The following is a 24,119-nucleotide window of genomic DNA, read 5'->3' on the forward strand; positions in this document are numbered from 1 at the left end:
GACAACGAATACTATACACGCGTACTATTCAACAGTCACACCCGTTTCCTCTGGCAACAGCACCACGTGGTACGGTTACCAAGTGAAACGTACACAATAACAATAAACACTCAGGGAATTCCCGTACACACACAGCTGCTACACCAGTCACTATATAATCAATATTATGCCCTTTGGCGCAACTATACAGTCACCCACGCTATAATTCTCTATATACGAATTACCCGTCTATAACACACCCCAGTAACATCGTCTTTTACAAATAGCGGTTACAGTACGGTTAGCATAGGTCAAAGCACAAGTTAAGGTCACAATACAATTATTAGTGGTTATGGTGTTAAACATGCAATGGACAACAATGATTAGTACTTATATACAGTGTCAGTAGATATACAGGGTTATGGTACCGTGCACTATAATACAGCAACACACTATTAACACTCTCGCTAGACGGCTGAGCTTGCGCTATCTAACAAGATATACACTTTACTAAAACAATCGTTAACACATTTACAATTCCCAACTAAACTATTGGCCAGTACCTTGATGGACTACCTAAAACTATATACACCCGTTTTGGTTAGCCACACTGCCCAATCACCACATATATAGCGAGCTAGAGAACCGAATTTACACAGGCGCCTCTTAGTCGCACTATCAAAAGTCTAGTGGGTTCCAAATTTACACGCCTTCCCACTTAGCCCAGATAGGATGAGAACTAGCGAACCGAATTTACACAGGCGCCGCTTAGTCTCCCGGTCCCTCCGACCTAGCGAACGTAATATACACCCTAGAACGCTAGTCTAGACAAGACACCGGTGTCCGGCTAGGGCTATTTACACCAGGACCCCGCCTGACTAACCAAATCAAACGGTCTGACTAAAGAGCGTTCGATCGAGCGGTGCGCCTTCGCTCCTTCCCTCCGACAGAGGGGGCAGATACACAGATTCAAAAACCCCTTTGGGCCTACCGCACAATCGGTATACCCCTAGTGGGCCCTGCCGTCTAAAACAGCAGTTGTCTTACCTCCTCGTTCCTGAACCTGAGTTCACACTCATCGACGGGGACACCCCAGCACTTCTCACGTAGAGGCCGATGATCTCCTGGACAACGGCCCAGTGGCGCCGAGACGAAGGGAGGTCCACGCAGAAGTTCAGGGGTGCAGCCGTAGAGAACGTGGGCAAAGATAGACCGTCTCACGCCTCTGCCTCTCAGCTACCGTTGAACGATGAGCTTCCCGGCCAATGCACCAAATGATACCGGAGAAACTGACGGAAGCCAAGCACAGAGAGATGGACACAGGTTTCTTCAGGAAGGAAGAGATTCTTTATTGGATCACCGATCGGGACTCAGAGGGACTAGCGTCACCAAAATACCACAAGTTCTGAGCCCCGGACAATAGTGCAGGCTCCTTATATAGGCATATAACTCCTCCCATATTAAGCTCCACCCGCACATTCTCTTAACCAATCAACACAAATAAGAATTAACTTCCTGTTTGACCGCATGGCTTGTCCAGCACAATGGAGGAGGGGGAATACTATATCCTGTATTCTTGCACATGCTCCGTACACTACTGATCGTATCTTGCCTCGTGCAACCAACTGATCGATACGTCAGCATATGCACGTACACATGCCACGTGGTAATCTCGGCCTACTAAATTTATTTTTACCGAGATTCCACCACAGTATGGCTTCCTTCAGGCAATGGTCCAATCTTTTGCTCCACATTGAGGAGTGTTGGAGACCTTAATGCGCATGCATGACAGGCACTGCAGGTGCATTCAAGTTTCCCTATTATAAAGCATTGTATTCAGTGCTTTCCTATGAGCTTTATCATCATATGACTGAATTTTACTTGGTCAGTGTGGCAGAAGTGCCTCTAGTAGTGGTCAGTGTGGGGGCCACTAGAGGTGGATTTAACTTTCCAAAAAACAGCAATGTATTTAAATTGGCTAATATAAATGACCAATATATATATGACCATGCCATATTGGTTAATATGGCATGGTCACTGCACCCAGACTACTACACTGAGTTAGTTTACTGTCCCCTTAACACGTTAGGGTAATTTCCAATGTTTGCATGAATGTGTATGACCAGTCCCCATTTAAGAGAATGGTTAGTAAGGTTGTTTAACCCCTTAAGGACACATGACATGTCATGATTCCCTTTTAATCCAGAAGTTTGGTCCTTAAGGGGTTAAAGGACCACTCTAGGCACCCAGACCACTTCAGCTTAACCCCTTAAGGACCAAACTTATGGAATAAAAGGGAATCATGACATGTCACACATGTCATGTGTCCTTAAGGGGTTAATGAAGTGGTCTGGGTGCCTGGTCCAGCTAGGTTTAACCCTTTTTTATATAAACATAGCAGTTTCAGAGAAACATATAAGGGTTGAGCCAGCCTCTAAATCCTCTAGTGGCTGTCTCATTGACAGCCGCTAGAGGCGCTTGCGTGATTCTCACTGTGAAAATCACAGTGAGAGCACGCAAGCGTCCATAGGAAAGCATTATGAATGCTTTCCTATGCGACCGGCTAAATGCGCGCGCAGCTCTTGCTGCGCATTCAGCCGAAAGGGAGGATCGGAGGCGGAGAGGAGGAGGAGAGCTCCCCACCCAGCGCTGGAATAAAGTAAAGTTTTAACCCTTTCCTCTCCCCAGAGCCGGACGGGAGGGGGTCCCTGAGGGTGGGGGCACCCTCAGGCACTATAGTGCCAGGAAAACGAGTATGTTTTCCTGGCACTATAGTGGTCCTTTAAACAGATGCAATAAAGATTGCTAGGATTGCTTTCGTTATAAAAAAAAAAAAAAGGCCAGCTTGTTTTGTAACTCATTGATCTCATTTTGATGATAAACCTCGTTTTATCCGTTGTATTCTGCCCCTTTTTCCTCACTGCTGGCAGATGATAATGAAATGCTGTAGTTACCTGATATTGGCATGCATACAGCACATTACTCATCTTGTCACATTGTATCACATGTCGCTCATTCCATTTGCATGGCAACCACACAACGGCCGAACAGGGACTCACTCTGGCAGGTCATTTCTTCCCACCAATCACAGCTGGCTTGGCAAACCCGAAGCACATGTTTCGCTGCTCCAGTGCCTTTCCGCTATTTCATAAGCGGGTCTCCTATTGGTTAAGGGGCGGGAAGGTGGAAGCTCTGCACCAATCATCGTTCTAGTGTTGAAAATGCATGTAACACGTGCATATCCGGAAGTAGGAAGGACACAACGTGGATTGTGAGGAGTGTTGTGCTCAGGTGAGGTGTGACAATTTAATTGGACTTGCATGAATTGGGCTTCTCTTTCTTAAGCAGTTATAAAGTAGCATAAACTGCAGTGGAAATGATCCTAATAATCAGTATATCACCCATTGTTGAATAGCTGACGCAGTATACCGTTATCATGCTTCATTTTTCGTGTAGTACACAGTTCTAAACATTTTTATGATATACTTTTAAGGGACACGCAGTTTTGTGCTTTTAATATTTTAATGTAAACACCTACGTTCAATTGTACACATCAACATGACCTTGTGTCACTAATGATGCAGACTTGATGCAATCTCTTCTCTTTTAAGTGTTATGGTTAATGACCCGTGCTTGGCCAGACATCTTCATTTACTTATTTTTATAGTATAAAGAAAGTAGTTGTGAAAGTAAATAATTTATTTATTGAGGTGTTTGTGTGCCTTATGTAGAAGGATAGTTACATATAATACACTGTTTCCATTCTCTTCACATCAACCTTATGTACATATAATATTAGATGTATTTCATCAACAAATTCATTTACCTATAATACTTTGCTTTAATTTTATCTCTGCCCCGAAAATGTGATTTATATAGCAAAAATATAATTTTGTACATATGAGATGATTACTGACACAAATACTAAATGGGAGATGTGGGTTCAAACTGGATTGCCCCTTAACATTGAGGACAGTTATATGAGTATCGTTGTATTATTTAACAGTTCTTTAACCCCTTAAGGACCAAACTTCTGGAATAAAAGGGAATCATGACATGTCACACATGTCATGTGTCCTTAAGGGGTTAACCCCTTAACGCCGTTACGGCGTTCTATGCCGTCCCGCTTTAAGTGGGCTTTAAAGCCGTTGCGGCGGCATAGAACGCCGTAACCGCTTTGAGCCCTGGAGCGCCCGGTATACTTACCTTACCGGCGCTCCGCTTCGGGAGGACTGCCTCACAGCCCAGACAGCCCCCCCACGGCAAATCAGGCCCCCGGGGTCCATGTGATCGCTCTCAAAGAGTGATCACATGACCCCCTATAGATGGCTGTGGATCTGCCAGCAGGGGGGGGGGGGCTGTCTAAAATATCAGACAGTCCCCCGGCTAGTGGGATCTGTAAAAAAAAAAAGCTGGGCTACCACACCGTCTCAAAGGTAACATTACCAATCTGGCAAATTTCTATTTGAAAATGGAACGTTCTATATTTGACCCTGTAACTTTCCAAAACACCATAAAACCTGTTAATGGGGGATACTGTTTACTCGTGAGACATCGCTGATTACAAATATGTGCATTTTTGTGCAGTAAAACCTAACAGTATTACGACATTCACAGCTAAAATGTCAGACGGAAATACAAATTTAAAAAAAAAATCTTATTTTCTCACTTTTTTTAATTTTATTCATAATGAATTATGTTCCATATATGAATAGTTAATGATAAATTAAAGCCCTGTTTCTCCTGAACAAAATTATATATAATAAGTGTGGGTGCATATAATATGAAAGAGGGGAACTACGGGTGAACAGACATATAGCGCAAATTCCAGTTTTTGTTTACGTTTTGTTTTGATCAGAACGTGCACTATTGACTCCGTCCTGAAGGGGGTTAAAGAGTTACTCCAACCTTTTCCCCACATTTTATTGCCCTGCCCCCCCCCCCCCCCCCCCAAAAAAAAAAAACAAAACCCAACATGTTTTACTGCACAGGATTTGATTGGACGCATGGAGGTCCAATCAAAGACTTCTTATAGAGAATCTATTGATTGGACTATTTAACAGGCTCAACGCGTGTGTGCACTCTAAGCTGGTGAAGGAAGAGAGGGCAGGAGAAAACAAAATCATTGGAGAGGAGCAGATAAAATTTAAGAATTGATGATTTTGATAAAAAAAATTTAAATCAAGCATCTTGTGCATATCCTTAAGAACTGAATGAATGAGTAATAAGCTTATCTCCTAAGAGTAAATTTTGAACCCGAAGAAGACCCTTATAGACCCACTAATGAAACTGTTGAAGTGATTCTACTGTTGGAAAAGTTGAGGAGCCCACTACTGGTGGCAGCCTAGAACCAGGGAAGGACAGCTTAGCTTGGTATCCACAAGACTTTCAGAGTGCAAGAGAATGTAAAGTTTGGAGAAAATGTCTTAAGAGGAGGAGTGATCATGGGATACCGTAGGGCGTAATGAGAGTTGGGAAGGAGTGCCAAGTCTGGTTCTAAGCGCACATAGCGAGGGGGCATTAAAGGTATAGCACAAAGATGTAAACATAGCTAGATGAGCAATCTTGTAGTAAGAGTAGAAATGTAGGCTCAAACCTTCAGATAATTTGAGCTGATGTAAGGCTCACTTTGATTTTAATGTAGAAGAGATACAGTGCATACTATGCTGTTAACCTTCTAATGTCTTGAACCAATGGGAATTGTTTCCCTCACTTACCACAAAAAAACTTTAGTCCACGCGCTATTGTTTGCAATGTACTACCATGATATTTTGCATTTTCCTCTGCAACATTGTCTTGTGTGTGTATAACATATACTTGTGGATTGAGACAAAAAAGAAAGGTACGCATTGCTTATTTTTAATAGATTTTTTTTACAAGTCTATATACGTTTATGGTCCCTGAATTTACCTGCCAATCAGTTCTTGGCATAGAGTACTATGCCACTGGTACATGCCTCTATGCAGACCTTTCTACAGGAAGTTCTTCTGCTTTGTCACTGCAACTACAGTGCATTATTGTTGCTGTGACTATTCCTCTGGCTGGTGGTGGCTTTATTAGAGACAAAACAAAATGGAGTGACAGATCACTGTGTAGGAGAGAGAAAGAAGTAGAAAAGCAAAGGAATATGGATTTGTGTTTACCATTCCTTTTAATAAAGTCATATTTGTTGTTTCATTAGCTGGATTCATCATGATAACCCCAGCTTTTGAGATAACTCAGGATCCAGCCTTCCTTACAATTGTAATCAAGGTTCCCTACGCCAGAGTTTCTGAAGTTGACGTTTACATTGAAGGAGATGACTTCAAATTTTATGCCAAACCTTACTTTCTAAGGTAAGAACAGTAGTCACCTGCTTTATTCTTTTAACATTTTCACACCATTTTAAATTGTCTGTTAATATAATTTCTTCCAAATGGTGCCTTGATGTTGTAGAGTGGGTGGGTTGTAGAGTGCGTGGGATGTCCACAATTTAAATACCTAGATGTTTTAGAAATACAATTTTCATCAGTTGTAGTTTTACAACATTTGGGGACCTACTATTTGTGTACTTATATGCATTATTCTTGTGCCAACCCATCAACTTATCCACCTCCAACGAAAATGGAAAGAAACAAACAACAACTATACATTTGTCATAAAAATGTGTATTTAAAGTAGCACTATCATCCCAACTTAAAAATTAGGATTTTATAGACTTTGACTGTGTTGGGTTTTCACCGAGCTGTAGTTGTATCGTTGTACATATCATTACAATAAGAAGTGTATCCTTTACACACCAAGTCAAATGTAAATAAATATATATATATTCTCCAATAAATGGATAGCACTCCAGGGACAATGTCTGTCATCATGAAAAAGGCTCCAGAGGAGAGCCGAAACGTTGATGTATTTTTTTTATTTTTAACATGAATTAAAAGTTTAATTTTATTTTCATCTGAAAGACCCTGGAGTGCTATCCATTTATTGGAATATCTACATCATTGTGCTGGATCAGCACCGGGCAATATTAGTATCTTTACCAGGATATATATATATATATATATATATATATATATATATATATATATATATATATATATTTTTTTTTTTTCTACATTCAAAAAAAGTAATTACTAGAATATATAAAATTCTTAGAGAAAATGAAAATATTCAGCCAACATAATAGAATAAAATGTTCTTATTATAGTCTTTTGTAGCTTTCCAACCGCAGTTCTGTCTTTATAAGTCTAGTCCTCATTTGAGGTAGAGGCTGTCCTGGTTCTTATCCATTAATCTCAACACTTTTAAGCTGTTGACCAGGTTCAAGAAGAATAAGAGTTGTCACCAAACGTTTCTGCTTTTATCCCTGCAATGTATAATTATACAATTTAATTCAACCATATAAGAAGCTGAAGCTGTAGCATTTGGCAGTTTTATTTTTTTAAAGGGACACTATAGTCACCAGAACAACTACAACTTATTGGATTTGTTTTGGTGAGTAGAATCATTACCTTCAGGCGTTTTGCTGTAAACACTGTCTTTTTAGAGAAAATGCAGTGTTTACATTACAGCCTAGTGATAACTTCACTGGCCACTCCTCAGATGGCTGTTAGAGATCCTTCCTGGGTCATGGCTGCCTAAAATGCATCCAAACATTCTGGATCTCCTCCCTCTGCATGCAGACACTGAACTTTCCTCATAGAGATTCATTGATTCAATTCATCTCTATGAGGAGATGCTGATTGGCCAGGGCTGTGTTTGAATCATGCTGGCTCTGCCCCTGATCTGCCTCCTTGTCAGTCTCAGCCAATCCTATGGGGAAGCACTGTGATTGGATCAGGCTACCACTTCTGATGATGTCAGCAGACTGCTTGTTTTTCTGAGGCAGACAGGGCAGAGCCAGCAGCTTTAGGCTTGAATACAGTACATTTTGTACTATATTTATGGAGTTATGAGGGGCCCAGGGGGGCTAGATGGTGGTTTTAACACTTTAGGGTCAGGAATACATGTTTGTGTTCCTGACCCTATAGTGATCCTTTTATGTATTTTCTATGAACTAAACATGTATTTTCTATCCTACAGACTGAGTCTCCCAGGGCGGATTGTGGAAGATGGACGACAAAAGGCCACGTACGATGTTGATAAAGGTATAAAAATTGTACTTAAAAGTGTTTTTCCTGAACCTACCATTATATGACAAATTTATTCCTATAGGTTATATAACAAAGCTATGGATTGTTCTTCAATAAATCTAGTATCTTAGGTGCGTATTAATAAGGTAAAATGTGACATAACTGAGTTTTCTAAGCAGATGTACAAGTCGTATTTCTATTTTAAAGTTCTCCTAATTAAATACTGTAATAAATAAATGGGAAATATTCAGTGACTAAAGTAATAAAATGCAGCTATTATTATTTAAGGGACACTATAGTCACCCAGACCACTTCAACTCAATGAAGTGGTCTGGGTGCCAGGTCCCTCAGGTTTTAACCCTGCAGATGCAAACATAGCAGTTTCAGAGAAACATATTATGCCTACATCAGGCAGAGCGTCCATAGGAGAGCACTTGCCGCGCATGCGCAATCGAGTCCGCTGACGTCGGCGGGGGAGGAGAGATCACCGGCGCTGGAATAAGGTAAGCTGCTGAAGGGGTTTTAACCCCTTCAGCGCCACGGGAGGGGGACGGGAGGGGTGCCCCCACCCTCAGGGCACTATAGTGTCAGGAAAACCGCTTAGTTTTCCTGACACTATAGTGATCCTTTAATTATAAAGCACCAACACACTTGTACCAATGGTGGATTAACAACATAGTTGCAACAAGCAGAGGCGTAGCGTGGGAGGTGCAGGGGGGGGCGGCCGCACCGGGCGCAACATCTGGGGGGGCGCCAGGGGCGTATTAGCCGCGAGGCAAACAAGGCATTTGCCTTGGGCGGCATTTTCCAGGGGGCGGCAAAAAAAGCCGCCCCCAAATGCCCAAGGCAAATATCTTGTTAGCCTTGCGGCTAACAGACATGCCGGCGGGCTGCTAGGCTGGGCGGGCGGCATTGGTCGGCGGCCGGCGAGGCAGCACTTCCTCTGAGCTGTCTGCTCAGCTCCCTCGCGCGCCGCAGAGTGAGGCTGGGAGCCGGAATATGACGTCACATTCCGGCTCCCAGCCTCACTCTGCGGCGCACGAGGGAGCTGAGCAGACAGCTCAGGGGAAGTGCTCCCTCGCCAGCCTGCCGCCCGCCAATGCTGCCCACCCAGCAGCCACTGGACCACCAGGGAGGAAGAGAACCCCCTCCCCCCCAGCATTTCCAAAAGTAAGGATGCTGGGGGGGTTACATTTTAAAAAAAATATGTGTTAAAAATGTGAGTGTGTGTGTGTGTGTGTATGTATGTCTGTTAGTGTGTGTGTATGTATGTCTGTTAGTGTTAGTGTGTGTGTGTGTCTGTTAGTGTGTGTGTGTGTCTGTTTGTGTGTGTGTGTGTGTGTGTGTCTGTTAGTGTGTGTGTGTGTGTCTAAAAATCCACGGGTTAGGGGGCGCAAATTACTTGCCTTGCCCCGGGTGCTGACAACCCACGCTACGCCACTGGCAACAAGAATGAAGATGTTAGCTGTACAGGAACAGAAGATGCTGAGACATTCTTGGGGAATGGGGTATAGTTACACAAAAGATAAGGATGAAATGTGGGTCAAATATAGAAAAGGGTAGTTGGAAAAACAAAAATCTGTTTGACTAAGATGGAGGGGAGGAAGTAAACTGGATTAGTTAGTAGTGGGAACGAAGAGTGGAGAAGGCATTTAAGAGTTTAATAGAGATTTTAGGAGAGTCTAATGTAGCATGGAAGGAAGTTTCATAGGAAAAATGACATCTTGATATTGTGAGTTTGAGCAGAGGATAGACACGTCTTTGGCATAGTTAAGGGGGCAGTGACATCTGTGTCTCCGCATGGAGGCGCTGAACGTTCCTCATAGATATGCATTGATTCAGTGCATCTCTGTGAGGAGATGCTGAATGCCGCAGTTAGCCTCCCAATGCCTTCCTATGTGAAAGCATTGGACTGGCTGAAATCATCAGTTTTGGTGATCTCGGCCAAGAAGGTGGAGCCGATGAGGGGAGAAATGTTAACCGAAATGTTAATATTAGAACTATAGTGTCAGGAATACACGTTTGCATTCCTGACACTATAGCGATCCTTTAAGATTAGATGTAACCATATTTCCATAAAAACACAATGACAAGACTGCAAAGAGACTTTATAGTTGCAGTTAACCCATTAAAGGGAAACTGTAGTCACGCAGACCACTTCAGCTCATAGTCTGGGTGCTGTGTCCCTTTTGCACCTAGTGCTGCAATGTTAAACATTGCAGTTCCAGACAACTGCAATGTTTACATTGCAGCACCAAGTCTTCCCTCAGTGGCTGTCTACCAGACTGCCACTGTGGGGGGCGCTTCCGGAATCGTAAAGAACTTTTGGTCCGTTATCTGACACTGGACGTCCTCACGCTCTGCATGAGGACCTCCAGCGTCAGATATTTGCATTTTATGCGCATTAGAGCCTGCTTGTCGCGGGACGGAGGAGGGGGCGGAGCTTTGACCCAGCGCCGAGGGATATCGGCGCCGGGATAAGGTAAGTAATTAAACCCTTTATTTACCGGGGAGGCAGAGGGATCGGTAGTGCTTTGTATTGCTGACACTACAGTATCCCTTTAAAGGGACCCTGCAGACCCCTAAAGCACTTCAGTGTGTCCTCTTTTTTTCATTGTGCAAAAAGTGCAGATTTCAGTAGAAATTGGCACCTTTATAAATTAAAGGGACACTCTAGTCACCAGAACCACTACAAAACAATGTAGTGGTTCTGGTGATTATAGCCTGTTCTGCAGTGGTTAGCAGTGCAGAGAAAAGGCAGTGTTTACATTGCTGCATTGTAACACCTCTAGTAGCAGTCACTCATATGGTCACTAGAGGTGCTACTTAGTACAGTGCTGAACAATGTGCAGCACTGACATTCATTGTCTCCACCCACTGTATGGAGACACTGAAAATTCCCTATGTATTGATTCAGTGCATCTCTGAGGAGTTGCGGATTGCTCCAGCACAACGTTTTGCCACGCATGCACAAAAGCCTCCCAATGCTTTCTTATGGAAAAGCATTGGATTGGCTGAGATCATCAGATTGATAATCTCAGTCATGTAGGCAGGGCCATCTGAGGAGAGACCGGCGTGGTGTTGGAGAAAAGGTGAGTAAAATCACCTTTTTACTGCACAGAGTGCGAGCCTGTCGCCTAAACAGCCACTTCAGCACTATAGTGTCAGGTATACATGTTGTATTCCCAACACTATAGTGTTCCTTTAACTTTGTTACACCCCCTGGCTGTCAATAAGACAACTTCTGTTACTTCCTGATTTGTTTAGCTCGGTGCAGCTAAACTCAAGATTCAGAAATTGCTCGGAACACCTGCCTGGCAAAGACTTCTCATTGAGCTGCCTTGGTTAGTCTGTGATTGGTCAGCCTCAGAAAGCCTGGGTGGGGTTAGAGGAGGAGGGCTGGAAAAGCTTTTGCAAGTTGTTTTTATATATGCCCTCAACTATGCATAAAAATGCATAGTTAAATGCATGCCTTTTGTTTTTTGGAGTATATCTACTGAACGTCTTTGTGTTTTTTGTTTTTTTTTTAAATTGGCTGTGGAGTGTCCCTTTAATGATTGGGGGATATATTTACCGTATTTTGAGTCTCTTATAGAAAAATAAAAGAAAACACATTTAAATTCAGTCAGTACGTAGATAGGTATGTGAATTCTGGGTTTAAACTGTGTACTTTATGGCAGAGTGAGTGCTCATGCAGTACACCTCACCAGAGCGAAAAAAGGTCAGAAATATACTTTCATCTGTATTTGTGGTATCAAACTTTTTTTGCGCTCTTTAAGAGAAATACAACATTGAAACATTTGTTGATGACTTTAGTTCCATCACAATAGTACTCAAGGGCCTGTAGAGACCTCAGTGTATTTTCATACTTCTTGATTACTTGTCATTTGTAGAGTACATGGCCCTAGAGGCCTTTTATCTCTTGTATAGAAAGAGTCAAGGCCGAACTGTCTGCTGTCAGTAAAAAGGCCTCAGGCTTGTAGAAACCTATGTTATTAAAGGAGCAGATCACAGGTTAGATTATGTTTGTAATGCTCAAAGTTTTGTTTTTCTTTTTTTTATTTTTAAAGCCCCCACCTCCAGCTTTGGTGTTCCACCTAAAAAGAGACCGCAGCAGTCACTTTAGGAGCATCAATTTTGAATATTTTGTTATTTTTAATTGTAAATTTAAATTGTACATTTTTATTGCTCTCTCTATATGTAGCATTATTATTATTATTTTATTTATATAGCGCCATCAGATTCCGTAGCACTGTACAAATAAAAGTAATGGCCAACCTGAAGTACCCCCTTATAACAGTCCTAAATTGCGGAACATCGAAAATAAGAGAATTGCGATAAGTAAATTAATACAAATAGCCTTTTGTACAATGTTCAGTTTATTGAATACATGCTTTTTTGGTATATCTAGACTCCTCCTTGTACACCTTATTTTGTAGTATCAAATATCCCCAGCAAGCTTGTAACTTGGATAATTATATTGATTTAGCATATCTAGAGACATGGGGACACGTCTGTAAAGCAGCTACAAAAAAACGAAACTGTATATGTGTCACGTATCCAACTGCTTATAAAAATGTGGTTAATAACATTTACTGTCCACACAGGAAAAGTTGTGCCGAGCAGCAACCTAATCCACAGAAGGGTTAATGCTGAGCAGCAATTATGCAAATAGGGACCTGGTAACTGCCTTTGGGGTCAAAGGCCGGTTACAGCCTGTCAGATCTAGAGGAGGGGTATTTAGGCCCAGTTCTCATCCTGCTCAGTGCCCTGTCGTGGTTTCACTGGTGGTTGTCCGGGAGCGTGTTATTTATTCTGGTAATTCTGGTTAATTGACTTTGGCATTGTTTTTGACTTCCCTGTTTTCTGGTATCCCTGACTCCTGGCTTTTCCTTATCGTTGTGTCTCTCTTTCTGTATCCCTTGACCTCTGCTATTCCTGACTATTCTTTGGTACGTTAGTCTGGCCATTCTAAGGTCCGGTATACGTTACCTATCAGTCCTCTGTGTTACACAATTCTATGTGCTGGATCATACTGTAATCCTGACATTACAACAGGGCCATAGATCCTGTAGAATTGTGTAAGCACATAGCTTCTTGCGAAAGGAAACTGGAGGAAAATGATTACCGCATGGATCAATTTGCCCAGACCTTCAGTACGCTTCTTACTCGAACAGCGTATCTGCAACCTGAGGCCTCTCCTCCACCTTATGTACCTCCACCTATAGTACACAAGGCACCTACTATCTCCCTATCTCCTCCCCTGCATTTTGATGGTAATATTCAAGAATGCAAGGGATTCCTTAACCAAATGGAGTATCATTTTGAGGCCTCACCAGGATCTTTTCCCACAGACAGAGCTAAAATTGGTTACCCGATGAATCAGTTAAAAGGTAAAGCTTTAGCTTGGGCCAATCCATTATGGGAGAGTAATAGGAGTGTGGCACACAATTACCAGGAGTTTCTTACGGAATTTAAACTTACATTTGAACCTTTAGGCAGGGAGGACGACGCCTCTACTCCTCTGATGCACATCAGACAAGGGAACCGGTCTGTCTCGGATTATGCCATAGAATTTCGTACCCTAGCCTCCGAGGTAGATTGGACTAGCAGTGGGCTAATCTCTGCATTTAAAAAGGGACTATCTGACACTATGCTAGATGAGATTGCTGCTAAAGATCTACCCAAGAAACTTAACGAGTTCATCACATTTGTTATGCAAATTGATAATAGACTAAGAACCAGAGAGAATACTAGAAATAAGACCAGACGTATGACTATGCCTTTAACACCCCGTCTCTTCGAACCTGTTGTTCCTGACCTTCCTATACAGTCCAAACCTAGACCCATGCAGTTTAGGGTCACTAGACTGTCAGAGGCCGAGAAACAATATTGGAGAAATGAAGGTCTATGTTTATACTGCGGTAGTAATGGACATATGAGAGACAATTGTCCCATTTGTCCGAAGAAACTACCGCACCTAAGTGCCTTAAGGAGACAGGTCTTAGGTTTAATGGAGATGTCCTCTGAAAAGAATAAATATAGACATTTCGATTATTCTTGACAAAAAGCACTTTTCATGCAAAGCACTGCTGGAAATTTCATTGATATCCAATTTGTCAAGGATAATACTATAACTATCAAGGAGAGACTATCACCCCTAGCCGTTGAAGCTAATGATGGGAGACCACTCTCACAACCATTAATAACGCATGAAACCTTACCCATAAATATTTCCATTGGTGCCTTACATGAGGAAGAGATTATATTTCAGGCAATTGCATCTCCTTCTTGTCCTATCATATTAGGATTTCCATGGCTTAGCAAGCATAACCCTCACATTGACTGGGCTAATGGGGAAATATTAGAATGGGGTAAGGAGTGTAATGAAAGGTGTATATTGCATGTCACCAAAAGAGTGGGCACTATCGAATTACCCACTAGTACACCTCAAAATCCTGAGATTCCTATACAATACCGTGACATTAAAGAAGTATTCAGCAAGACTCAGTCTAATACTCTACCTCCTCATAGACCATATGGCTGTTCCATTAACTTACTACCCGGCGCTATGTATAAAGGCCATATACGAAAATCATCCTCGCCTGCTGGTGCAGGATTCTTTTTTTGTATCTAAAAGGATGGTGAGTTGCGCCCATGTATCGATTACAGGGCATTGAACAAAATCACCATTAAAAACGCCTACCCCATTCCTCTTATTGCTGAATTATTTGACAGACTCCAGGGTGCTAAAGTGTTTACTTGATCTTAGAAGTGCTTACAATGTAGTGAGAATCAAGGAAAAGCAAGAGTGGAAGACTGTATTTAATACCAGAAGTGGACACTTTGAATATCTAGTGATGCCATTCGGGTTGTGCAATGCTCCAGCGGTTTTCCAAGATTTCATTAACGATGTACTCAGGGATTATAGTTACTCGTTTGTCTTGGTCTATCTGGATGATATCCTTATTTATTCTCCTGACCTCCAGTCTCACCACGATCACGTTAAACAAGTTCTGCAAACCTTGTTAAAAAAACAACTTTATTGTAAATTGGAAACATTTATCTTTGACCAGTCTGAAGTACAATTTTTAGGATATAATATTTCTGCCTCGGGGTTTCAGATGGATCCTAAAAAACTAGAGTCTGTTCTACAGTGGCCTTTACCAGCTGGTTTGAAAGCCATTCAAAGGTTCATTGGTTTTGCCAATTATTACAGAAGATTTATAAAGGGATTTTCTTCAGTAAAAGCCCCCATCACCAATATGACACGCAAGGGGGCTAGTAGTACGATATGGTCTAAGGAGGCTATTGAAGCCTTTGAAACTCTCAAACAGCGGTTTGCCTCCGCCGACATATTGATACCTCCTGACACCAGTAAGCCTTTCATACTGGAGGTTGATGCTTTAGAGACAGGGGTAGGGGCAGTTCTCTCCCAGAGGGAGAGCCAGGAAACTCCGTTACATCCTTGTGGTTACTTTTCTAGAAAGTTGTCTCCTGCTGAGCGCAATTACGATATTGGCAATAGAGAATTGTTGGCCATTATTCTAGCTCTCAAGGAGTGGCGACATCTTTTAGAGGGTTCCAAGGACCCCCTTTTGATCATTACTGATCATAAAAACCTGGCTTACATAGGAGATGCTAAGCGATTATCTTCTAGACAAGCTAGGTGGTCTCTATTTCTTTCTCGCTTTAATTTTCTTATCACTTATAGACCTGGTTCTAAAAATGTCAAGGCAGACGCCTTGTCCAGGCAGTTTGATACTGAGGCTATACTAGAGCAAGAAACGTCCCGTATCATTCCCCCGGAATGTATCATTGCGTCCACTGTCCTTTCATTGTCCTCTCCACTGCTTGGCTCCATCATGGAGGCTCAGTCTCAGGCGCCCTGCGGTAAACCTCAGGACAAACTGTTCGTCCCATTGGGGGAGAGGGTTAATATGAAGGTGTTTCACGACAATGTGTCTGCTGGTCACCCAGGTATTAGTAAATCCACTTCTGCTATCATGAGGTTGTTCTGGTGGGATTCCCTCAGAAGGGATGTTAAGGAATATGTGCAGGCTTGTTCTGTTTGTGTGGTTTCCAAAGTGCCTCAAACTCCCTTGTGGCTTGTTACAACCTCTTCCTATTCCTGAGGTCCCATGGTCCCACTTGTCCATGGACCACCATTCTCATGGTTGTGGACCGTTTTTCTAAAATGGCTCATTTTATTCATCTCAAGAAATTGCCGTCATCTCAAGACCTGGTACTAATCTTTATACGAGAAATTGTCCGTCTGCATGGCATTCCTCACAATATAGTATCTGACAGAGGTTCTCAGTTTGTGTCTCGGTTTTGGAGGGCCTTCAATGAAAAATTAGGGATTGAATTGTCTTTTTCGTCCTCTTACCACCCCCAGACCAATGGTACAGCTCAGAGGGCTAACCAGTCCTTGGAATTATATTTGTGTTGTTTCGTTAAAAGCACTCAAGACAATTGGTCCGAATTACTACCATGGGCCGAGTTTGCTAGGAACAATGCTGACCATGACTCCTCTGGGCATAGTTCATTTTTTGTTAATGGCCGGCATCCTACTGTCCTACCGGCTGTTTTTTCTGATACGGCTATTCCTGCTTTGGATGACCGTCTGGCTTCCATCCGTGATACCTGGGTTAAAGTTCAATCTGCTCTGGGTACTGCTGCTGACCGTTTCAAGCATCATGCTGATACACGTCGAGGTGCCAACCCTGTTTACCAAGTGGGTGAGAGGGTTTGGTTATCTTCTCGTAACATCAGGCTCAAAGTCCCTAGCATGAAATTTGCTCCTAGGTTCTTTGGACCTTTTCGTGTCCTTCGTAGGATCAATCTTGTTGCATACTATCTGGCGCTTCCGGCCTCCTTCAAAATTCCTAATACCTTTCATGTGTCCTTACTCAAACCTCTTGTGTGCAATAAATATACTGTCTCCTCCCTTAGTTGTTTCTGGACAGGAAGAGTATGAGGTCTCCTCCATATTTGATTCCAGGTTTTCTCGGGGCACTTTACAGTACTTGGTGGATTGGAAAGGTTATGGACCAGCCGATCATTCTTGGGTTCCGGCATCTGATATACATGCTGGCCGCATGATTCGCTATTTTCACGCCAAATTTCCTCTCAAGCCTGGTCCTGCCCGTCCGGTGGGCGTTCTTCAGGTGGGGGATAATGTCACATATCCATCCGCTTATAAAAATGTGGTTAATGACATTTACTGTCCACACAGGAAAAGTTGTGCCGAGCAGCAACCTAATCCACAGAAGGGTTAATGCTGAGCAACAATTATGCAAATGGAAACCTGGTAACTGACTTTGGGGTCAAAGGCCGGTTACAGCCTGTCAGATCTAGAGGAGGGGTATTTAGGCCCAGTTCTCATCCTGCTCAGTGCCCTGTCGTGGTTTCACTGGTGGTTGTCCGGGAGCGTGTTATTTATTCTGGTAATTCTGGTTAATTGACTTTGGCATTGTTTTTGACTTCCCTGTTTTCTGGTATCCCTGACTCCTGGCTTTTCCTTATCGTTGTGTCTCTCTTTCTGTATCCCTTGACCTCTGCTATTCCTGACTATTCTTTGGTACGTTAGTATGGCCATTCTAAGGTCCGGTATACGTTACCTATCAGTCCTCTGTGTTACACAATTCTACGTGCTGGATCATACTGTAATCCTGACAATATGTTACTAAGGTGTGGGGTAGGGACCAAATGAGTTTCTCCAAGAATACAGGAGGCTTAATAAAGCTCAAAAACAGTTCAGCAGAGTACAGGAGAACACCATGGTCTTGTAGGTAGGCTTAGTTCATGGTTGGGATATTATGGACAAGAACAGCTCTTGTAGTGAGCAATTAATAAGACAGAATGCGTACATAGACTGCGTTGGGATTTCTTTGAAATTACAGCCCAGTCAAAAGATCTCACAGGACAAATTGGAGAATACTTCAGCATATAAACAAGCACATTTTTGGCAAATGTTGCAAATCTTCACAGAGCTCTCACCAGCTGCATAGACTCCACAAGTTACAGTGTTATTTTAAAGGGATGCTCTAAGCACCAACACACTTGTTTATTTAAACAGTTTGGGTATATTATTATTTTATTATTTATATAGCGCCAGCAAATTCCGTAGTGCTGTACAATGGTTGAACTAACAGACACGTAATTGTAACCAGACAAATAGATGCACAGGAACAGAGGGGTTGAAGGCCCTGCTCAATGAGCTTACATGCTATAGGGAGTGGGGTATAGTGACACAAAAGGTATAAGTAGGGGTAATGAAATAAGTTGCAAGAAAAGTATTCATTTAGGACTTTTAGGTTATTTTTGACAATTGCAGGAGAGGAGTCATGGGGGTGGGGGGAGGTGGGAATGAAAACCTGCTAACAGTTTAAGTGATATGCGAGCATCAGATGTGGGAGTACGGACAGAGGATAGATGTAGGTCTTCGGCAAAGCGCAGGGGCCTCGACGGGACATACTTGTGTATTAGGGAGGATAGGTAGGTTGGAGCAGCATTATGTAGGGACTTGTAAGCAAGCACCAGAATCTTAAATTGAGCCCTAACTGGAAGTCATTTTAGGGACTGACAGAGTGGGGGAGGCGTGGGAGGTGCAGGTGGACAGGAAAATAAGCCTTGCTGTCGCATTCATTATAGATTGCAGCTGGGAACACGTAAGACCACTGAGAAGGGGATTGTAGTAGTAAAGGCGAGGGAGAACAACGGATGGACCAGCACCTTAGCCGCGTCCGGTGTTAAATAGGGGCGGATATGAGCTATGTTTTTGGATTGGAAGCGGCAGTATTTGGCGATCATCTGGACATAAGGGCTGAAGGAGAGGTCGGAGTCAAAGAAAATTCCTAGGCAGCGAGCCTGCAAGGTAGAGGTGATGGTGGCGCCGTTGACTTGGAGGAAGAAAGACACAGGAGTAGCAACACATGAGGGAGGAAAGGCCAGAAGTTCTGTTTTGGACAGGTTGAGTTTAAGGAAGTGAGCAGCCATCACAAAGAGGCAGTCAGAGACACGATTCAAAATGGGCGAAGAGAGATCAGCAGAGGACAGGTAGATTTGCGTGTCATCTGCATATAAATGATAATGGAAGCCAAAGGAGCTGATGACTTTACCAAGGGAGGTAGTATAGATAGAGAACAGTAGGCCACACTTCCCTGGCTGTGACTCACACAGCCTGCATTCAAAAAATTGTTTCATTTTTAAACAGAACTTAACTTGCATTAGAAGTTTTTATCTCCTGTTCTGTAAATTGAACTTTAATCTCACACAGAAGGCTCCTGCAAGGTCTATCAATTTAGAATTTCTTATCTCCTGCATTGTTAATAAACAGACTGCCAATAAAGGAAGTTATTTTTTTTTATATTTTACTTATGAAAAAAATATTTTCTTTTGCCACCATTGAACTGTTTCTTGTAAATTGTGTGCACTTTCTAGGTGTTTTTACAATTTGTGTTCCTAAAGAGACCCCAGAACAGCATTTTGAGGGGCTCGATTTGCTGACAGCCTTATTGGCACCAAGAGGAACAAGATCATGTAAACCTCTGGTAGAAGAGATTGGTGAGTCCTTTATTTTACCGATTTTGATATAATTGTGTTGTATGTTTGCTAGACTTCAAGCCAAATTTTTTTTTTTAATTATTTATTTTTAAAAACTTTTTTTTATATAGTAGAAAGCTGACATCTTACTTTTACAAAACTCCCTCCCAGGAGATAGATTACCACTAAATTGTCTGTATCTAACAATCTGTGTAAGTGCACATTAAATGCATTAATCCATAAATGTACATTTTTAGTTTTATATTATGTGTTCCCTTTTTTATGGCAAAGATTTGATAGCATTTTTATATGATTGATTTTTTTTTAAACTGTAAGATTAATGCAGTATTATTTATTCATTGTAGTCTCGAATTCTGTCACACACTGATGCAGTGTTATGACTGCACACACATCTAATAATCTTTGCCGTTCTATGTTGTTTTAACCGTATCCCCCTGAAAGGTTCAACCGAAGCATGTGAACAGAGGGCACGATGCACCTCTTTCCTGTGGGTTATCTGTCATTTCCACCTAAATTGTAGTGATTTGTCACAGATAAAATTACAGTGTCTCTTTAAAGGCGTTTAAATCTCCGCTCCCTGCAATTTTATCTGTGAAGCACTCTTTGGCCTGTAAACGATTCATAGCCCAGAGGAATAATTATTTAAGCTCCAAACCCGTATTCTGCTGTGTGATATACATCACATAAATCACAATGTCAGCATCTTTAATAGAAGCTGGAGTGTTGCCATTCAGCTTCCCCTGCAGGGCCTGCTGCTTCAAACAAATGTCTGGGTGTGTTGGGAGTCAAACAACAAACCTTCTTATGGTGTATGAGACATGCTTTTAAACAGACATTGGCTGAGGATAATGATAATTGATGTCCAATATCAACTGAAATGCTTGATGGGAGTTATGGCCATTGTCACTTAGTAACTGAAGTACTAGATGAGAATGTTCTACTTTCAACCACATTTATTTGTATTTGTAAAGGGGTAACATTCTTCAATGCATTCATTGAATAAAATACATATCTGCACAGGTGTGGATAGGAAGCACATTTAACTAGGGTGCATAACTTGGAATTATTTTCCTATACTATTTTTTTTTTTTAATGTTCCATAAGGTGAATATTTTAATAAAATGATGTCTGTGTTGACTGTGTCTGTTGTGTAGGTGCAGGATGGCTGGCTGTGTGTGATATGTAGGCATTTGTACTGGATGTGGATGCCTGTGAATGATGTGGGTAGCTGTGAGTGATGTGTGTGGCTGTTTGTGTGTAAGTATGAGTAAAGTTTGCGGCTGTTTGTTGATTACAGTGATGCATGTTTGTGGAAAGCTGTAAGTGTTGTTGGTAGCTGAGGCTGCTGTGAGTTAGAAGGCTGTGTTTGTTCCAGCCCCCCACTAATTACAATAGTGACTGGCTCCCTGGTGGTCCGGTGGGAGAAGCTTGTGGTCTGTACATCCAGCAAATAACTGCGAATGCTCAAAGGAGCATTTAAATTGATCTGAGGGACAACGATGAGCTGCCTCCTGGCAAAATACAGTCAATAACTCTGAAGTTGCTATGAACTGCAGTGATGCAAACATTGCTTAAATTGGGGAGGATGAAGTACCACCAGTGATGGAAACCTTTCTATTTTGTGTTTACTTTAGGTTCTCAGAGTGAGCTTCCAGAGGAGGAGGAAGAGGAGGAATTTGATTGGCAGATTGAGCAAACACCTTATGAGGAACCCTCGGCTGATGTACTTCACTGCAGTTATGGCTTTGGCAATTCACGCTCTGGGGTGTTCAGACGATTGCAGGTTTGAAATTTTAATAGATGCGTTCTTATATCTACTTTTCTTCCTTATATTTTGTTAAATTTTCAAAGATCGAGAACACGAATAAAGGTTCACGCTACACAGGACATCAGTAATATGAACATTGCTCTGTATTTAGAGAAAAGCAGGGGAGGCTCGAGTAGTGGTAGAGTAAGAGATAAAACTTATCTGTTTGTGGATGCAATAAATGATGCCGGTGAGGTGAACAGTCACCTGGTACCATGTCAGCCCAGGATGCCTCAAATCCCAGGCTGCCATGGTTGGGATTTGTTAGCCCTTTTGTGACGGCGGCTGTCTGGGGCAGCATTGGAGCTGGACACGCGAGAGAGCAGTAATGTTATTGCTGTTCATCTCTGCTCCCTTGCGCGCTGTTTAGTGATGCTGGTAGCCAGAATATGACAGGACTCCGGCAACGGCATCCCTGCAGAGATCGCGCAGGGGAGCATATAGGAACTGCAGGAAGATGATCAGTGCAGCCCCACTAAAACCCAGGGAAAGATCAACTCCGCTTTCCCAATGGTAGGGAGGCTGGGTGGACATAAATTAAAATATCAGTGTGTGCGATAGTCAGAGAGGATGTGTGTGTCTCTCTTTAGGTATCTGCCCCACTCCCCCTCTGGAGATCTTTTTTTACTCCCCTTTACATTGAATCAGTGCATCTCTGTGGGGAGCAATCAGTGCCTCCATGCAGAGTGTGGAGACGCTGAATGTAGGTGTTGCACACTGTGCCGTACTAACCCGGGACCCTCTAGTGGCCCTCTGAGTGACTGTCATTTGAGGTGTGACTAGGTAGCAATGTAAACACTGCCTGGTGTTTACTGTGTTTGAAAAGGCAGTGTTTACATTGAAAAACTTGCAGGGACTGACTATATTGACCAGAACAACTACATTAATCTGTAGTGGTTATATTGTCCTTTTAAATGACCACTATAATGACCAGCTTAATGAGGTGGCCTGGGTGCCAGGTCCAGGTAGGTTTAACCCTTTTTTCTATAAACATAGCAGTTTCAGAGAAACTGCTATGTTTACCTATGGGTTAATCCAGCCTCTAGAGGCTCTCTCATTGACAGCCGCTAGAGGCGCTTCCGCGCTTCTCACTGTGATTTTCACAGTGAGTTGACGCCAGCGTCCATAGGAAAGCATTGTGAATGATTTCCTATGGACTGGCTGAATGCGCGTGCGGCTCCCCGCCCTGCGCTGGAGAAAGAGTTCAGTTTAACCCCTTCCTCCCCCCAGAGCCCGGTGGGAGGGGGACCCTGAGGGATGAGGCACCCTCAGGGCACCATAGTGCCAGGAAAACTAGTATGTTTTCTTGGCACTATAGTGGTCCTTTAAGAAATGCATTTTTCTATTTGAAAATGAATCTTTTGTTAGTTTAAAAAAGCTGGCTTCTAAATTGTAAACAAATTTGTCAAGCCCTGTATCCACCTAAGGTAGGGGTCATGTGTCTCAATTCAGAACAGACTGAGAAAGGGGAATAACCAGTATCTGAATACTTAAAATATAGAAACAGATATAGTGTGTGTATAAATAAATGTTTATTTGTTATTTGAAGGCCTAATGTATGCTAATGGAAATATTCTTTACATGGTTACATTGCTTCAACCACCAGCTTGGACTTTTGACATAAGGCAGGATGCAAATGTTAGACCATTTGACGTTTTTAGTCTTCTTCTGTCCAGTTCTGGTGTGCCTGTGCTTTGCCGTAGCCTCAGCTTCATTTTCTTAGCTGATATATCTGGAAGCCAATGTGGTCTTCTGCTGTAGGTCTTCAACTTCAAGACTCAATATGGTGTGCGCTCAGGAAGGCTGCCCTGCATTGCATAATATGAACCAATTCTCCTCTGACCTCTAATTATCAAGGTGTTTTTGCCTGCAAGTCTACTTCACACTGAAGCCTCGATTTAATACATTTTCCAAATAAATCATTTGGAAAGTTTTCCTAACAGGATTGAATCATTACTAAACTAAGACCGAAGTGTGTTACCTTTCTCTGTAAATGCTAAACACACTCAAACCATCATGTTTGGCACAAACAAATATTGTAGGATCTTACTCAAGACCACATTTTCCCCCATTCTCATGTTTAATTTGAGTAACAAGTGAACATTTTATCAGATCTGCATACTTTTATAAACAGGCTTTCTAGTATTTCCACCACATGATTGGCTAGTTTGATATTCGCAGTACGAGTAAGTATACAGGCGTAACTAACAAAGTGGCCACTTAGTGTGTGTGTATGTATGTGTGTGTACATACTGCATGTCTGTTTAAAATTTTTTGTAAATGTTCTAACACACCAAATAATATTCTTCATCAACTTATATAAACTTATTTTTTTTTTTTTTAACAATCTTTTCCTCTCTGTGGTTTTAGGATGAGCTGAATGATATTATTGACTTACGGGATCCAGATGTCACGCCAGTATTGGAGCGCACACCGAAGCGTCTGGCAGCTGAAAATTCCAAGTTTGACCCTGATCATTACCTGTAAGTGGTGTTTACTGTACTGAGAGTGCAAATCCCTAGGACTCTACAACTTACATACTTCTGTAATGAAAAAAAAAATGGATTGTATAATGTATTGTATTTAATCTTTGCTACATATGTGCCAATTTTTATATTTATCTAGTATTATTTATTTTTTGTATTTGTTTT

General features: G+C 42.2%; 1 protein-coding gene across 1 annotated transcript in view; it reads left to right on the plus strand.

Moving 5' to 3' along the window:
* The first annotated feature begins 2,924 nt into the window (after window positions 1–2,924).
* Window positions 2,925–24,119, plus strand: part of SHQ1 (SHQ1, H/ACA ribonucleoprotein assembly factor) — a 113,497-nt gene continuing 92,302 nt past the window's right edge. The window contains exons 1-6 of the mRNA XM_063426761.1: window positions 2,925–3,270; window positions 6,161–6,314; window positions 8,044–8,108; window positions 19,539–19,661; window positions 21,296–21,444; window positions 23,839–23,951. Of these exons, the coding sequence (XP_063282831.1) occupies window positions 6,172–6,314; window positions 8,044–8,108; window positions 19,539–19,661; window positions 21,296–21,444; window positions 23,839–23,951 (593 nt within the window). The 5' untranslated portion in view covers window positions 2,925–3,270; window positions 6,161–6,171. The remainder of the gene's footprint in view (window positions 3,271–6,160; window positions 6,315–8,043; window positions 8,109–19,538; window positions 19,662–21,295; window positions 21,445–23,838; window positions 23,952–24,119) is intronic.

Source organism: Pelobates fuscus, chromosome 7 (genome assembly GCF_036172605.1).
Source record: "Pelobates fuscus isolate aPelFus1 chromosome 7, aPelFus1.pri, whole genome shotgun sequence".
In the NCBI taxonomy this organism is placed as follows: Eukaryota; Metazoa; Chordata; class Amphibia; order Anura; family Pelobatidae; genus Pelobates; species Pelobates fuscus.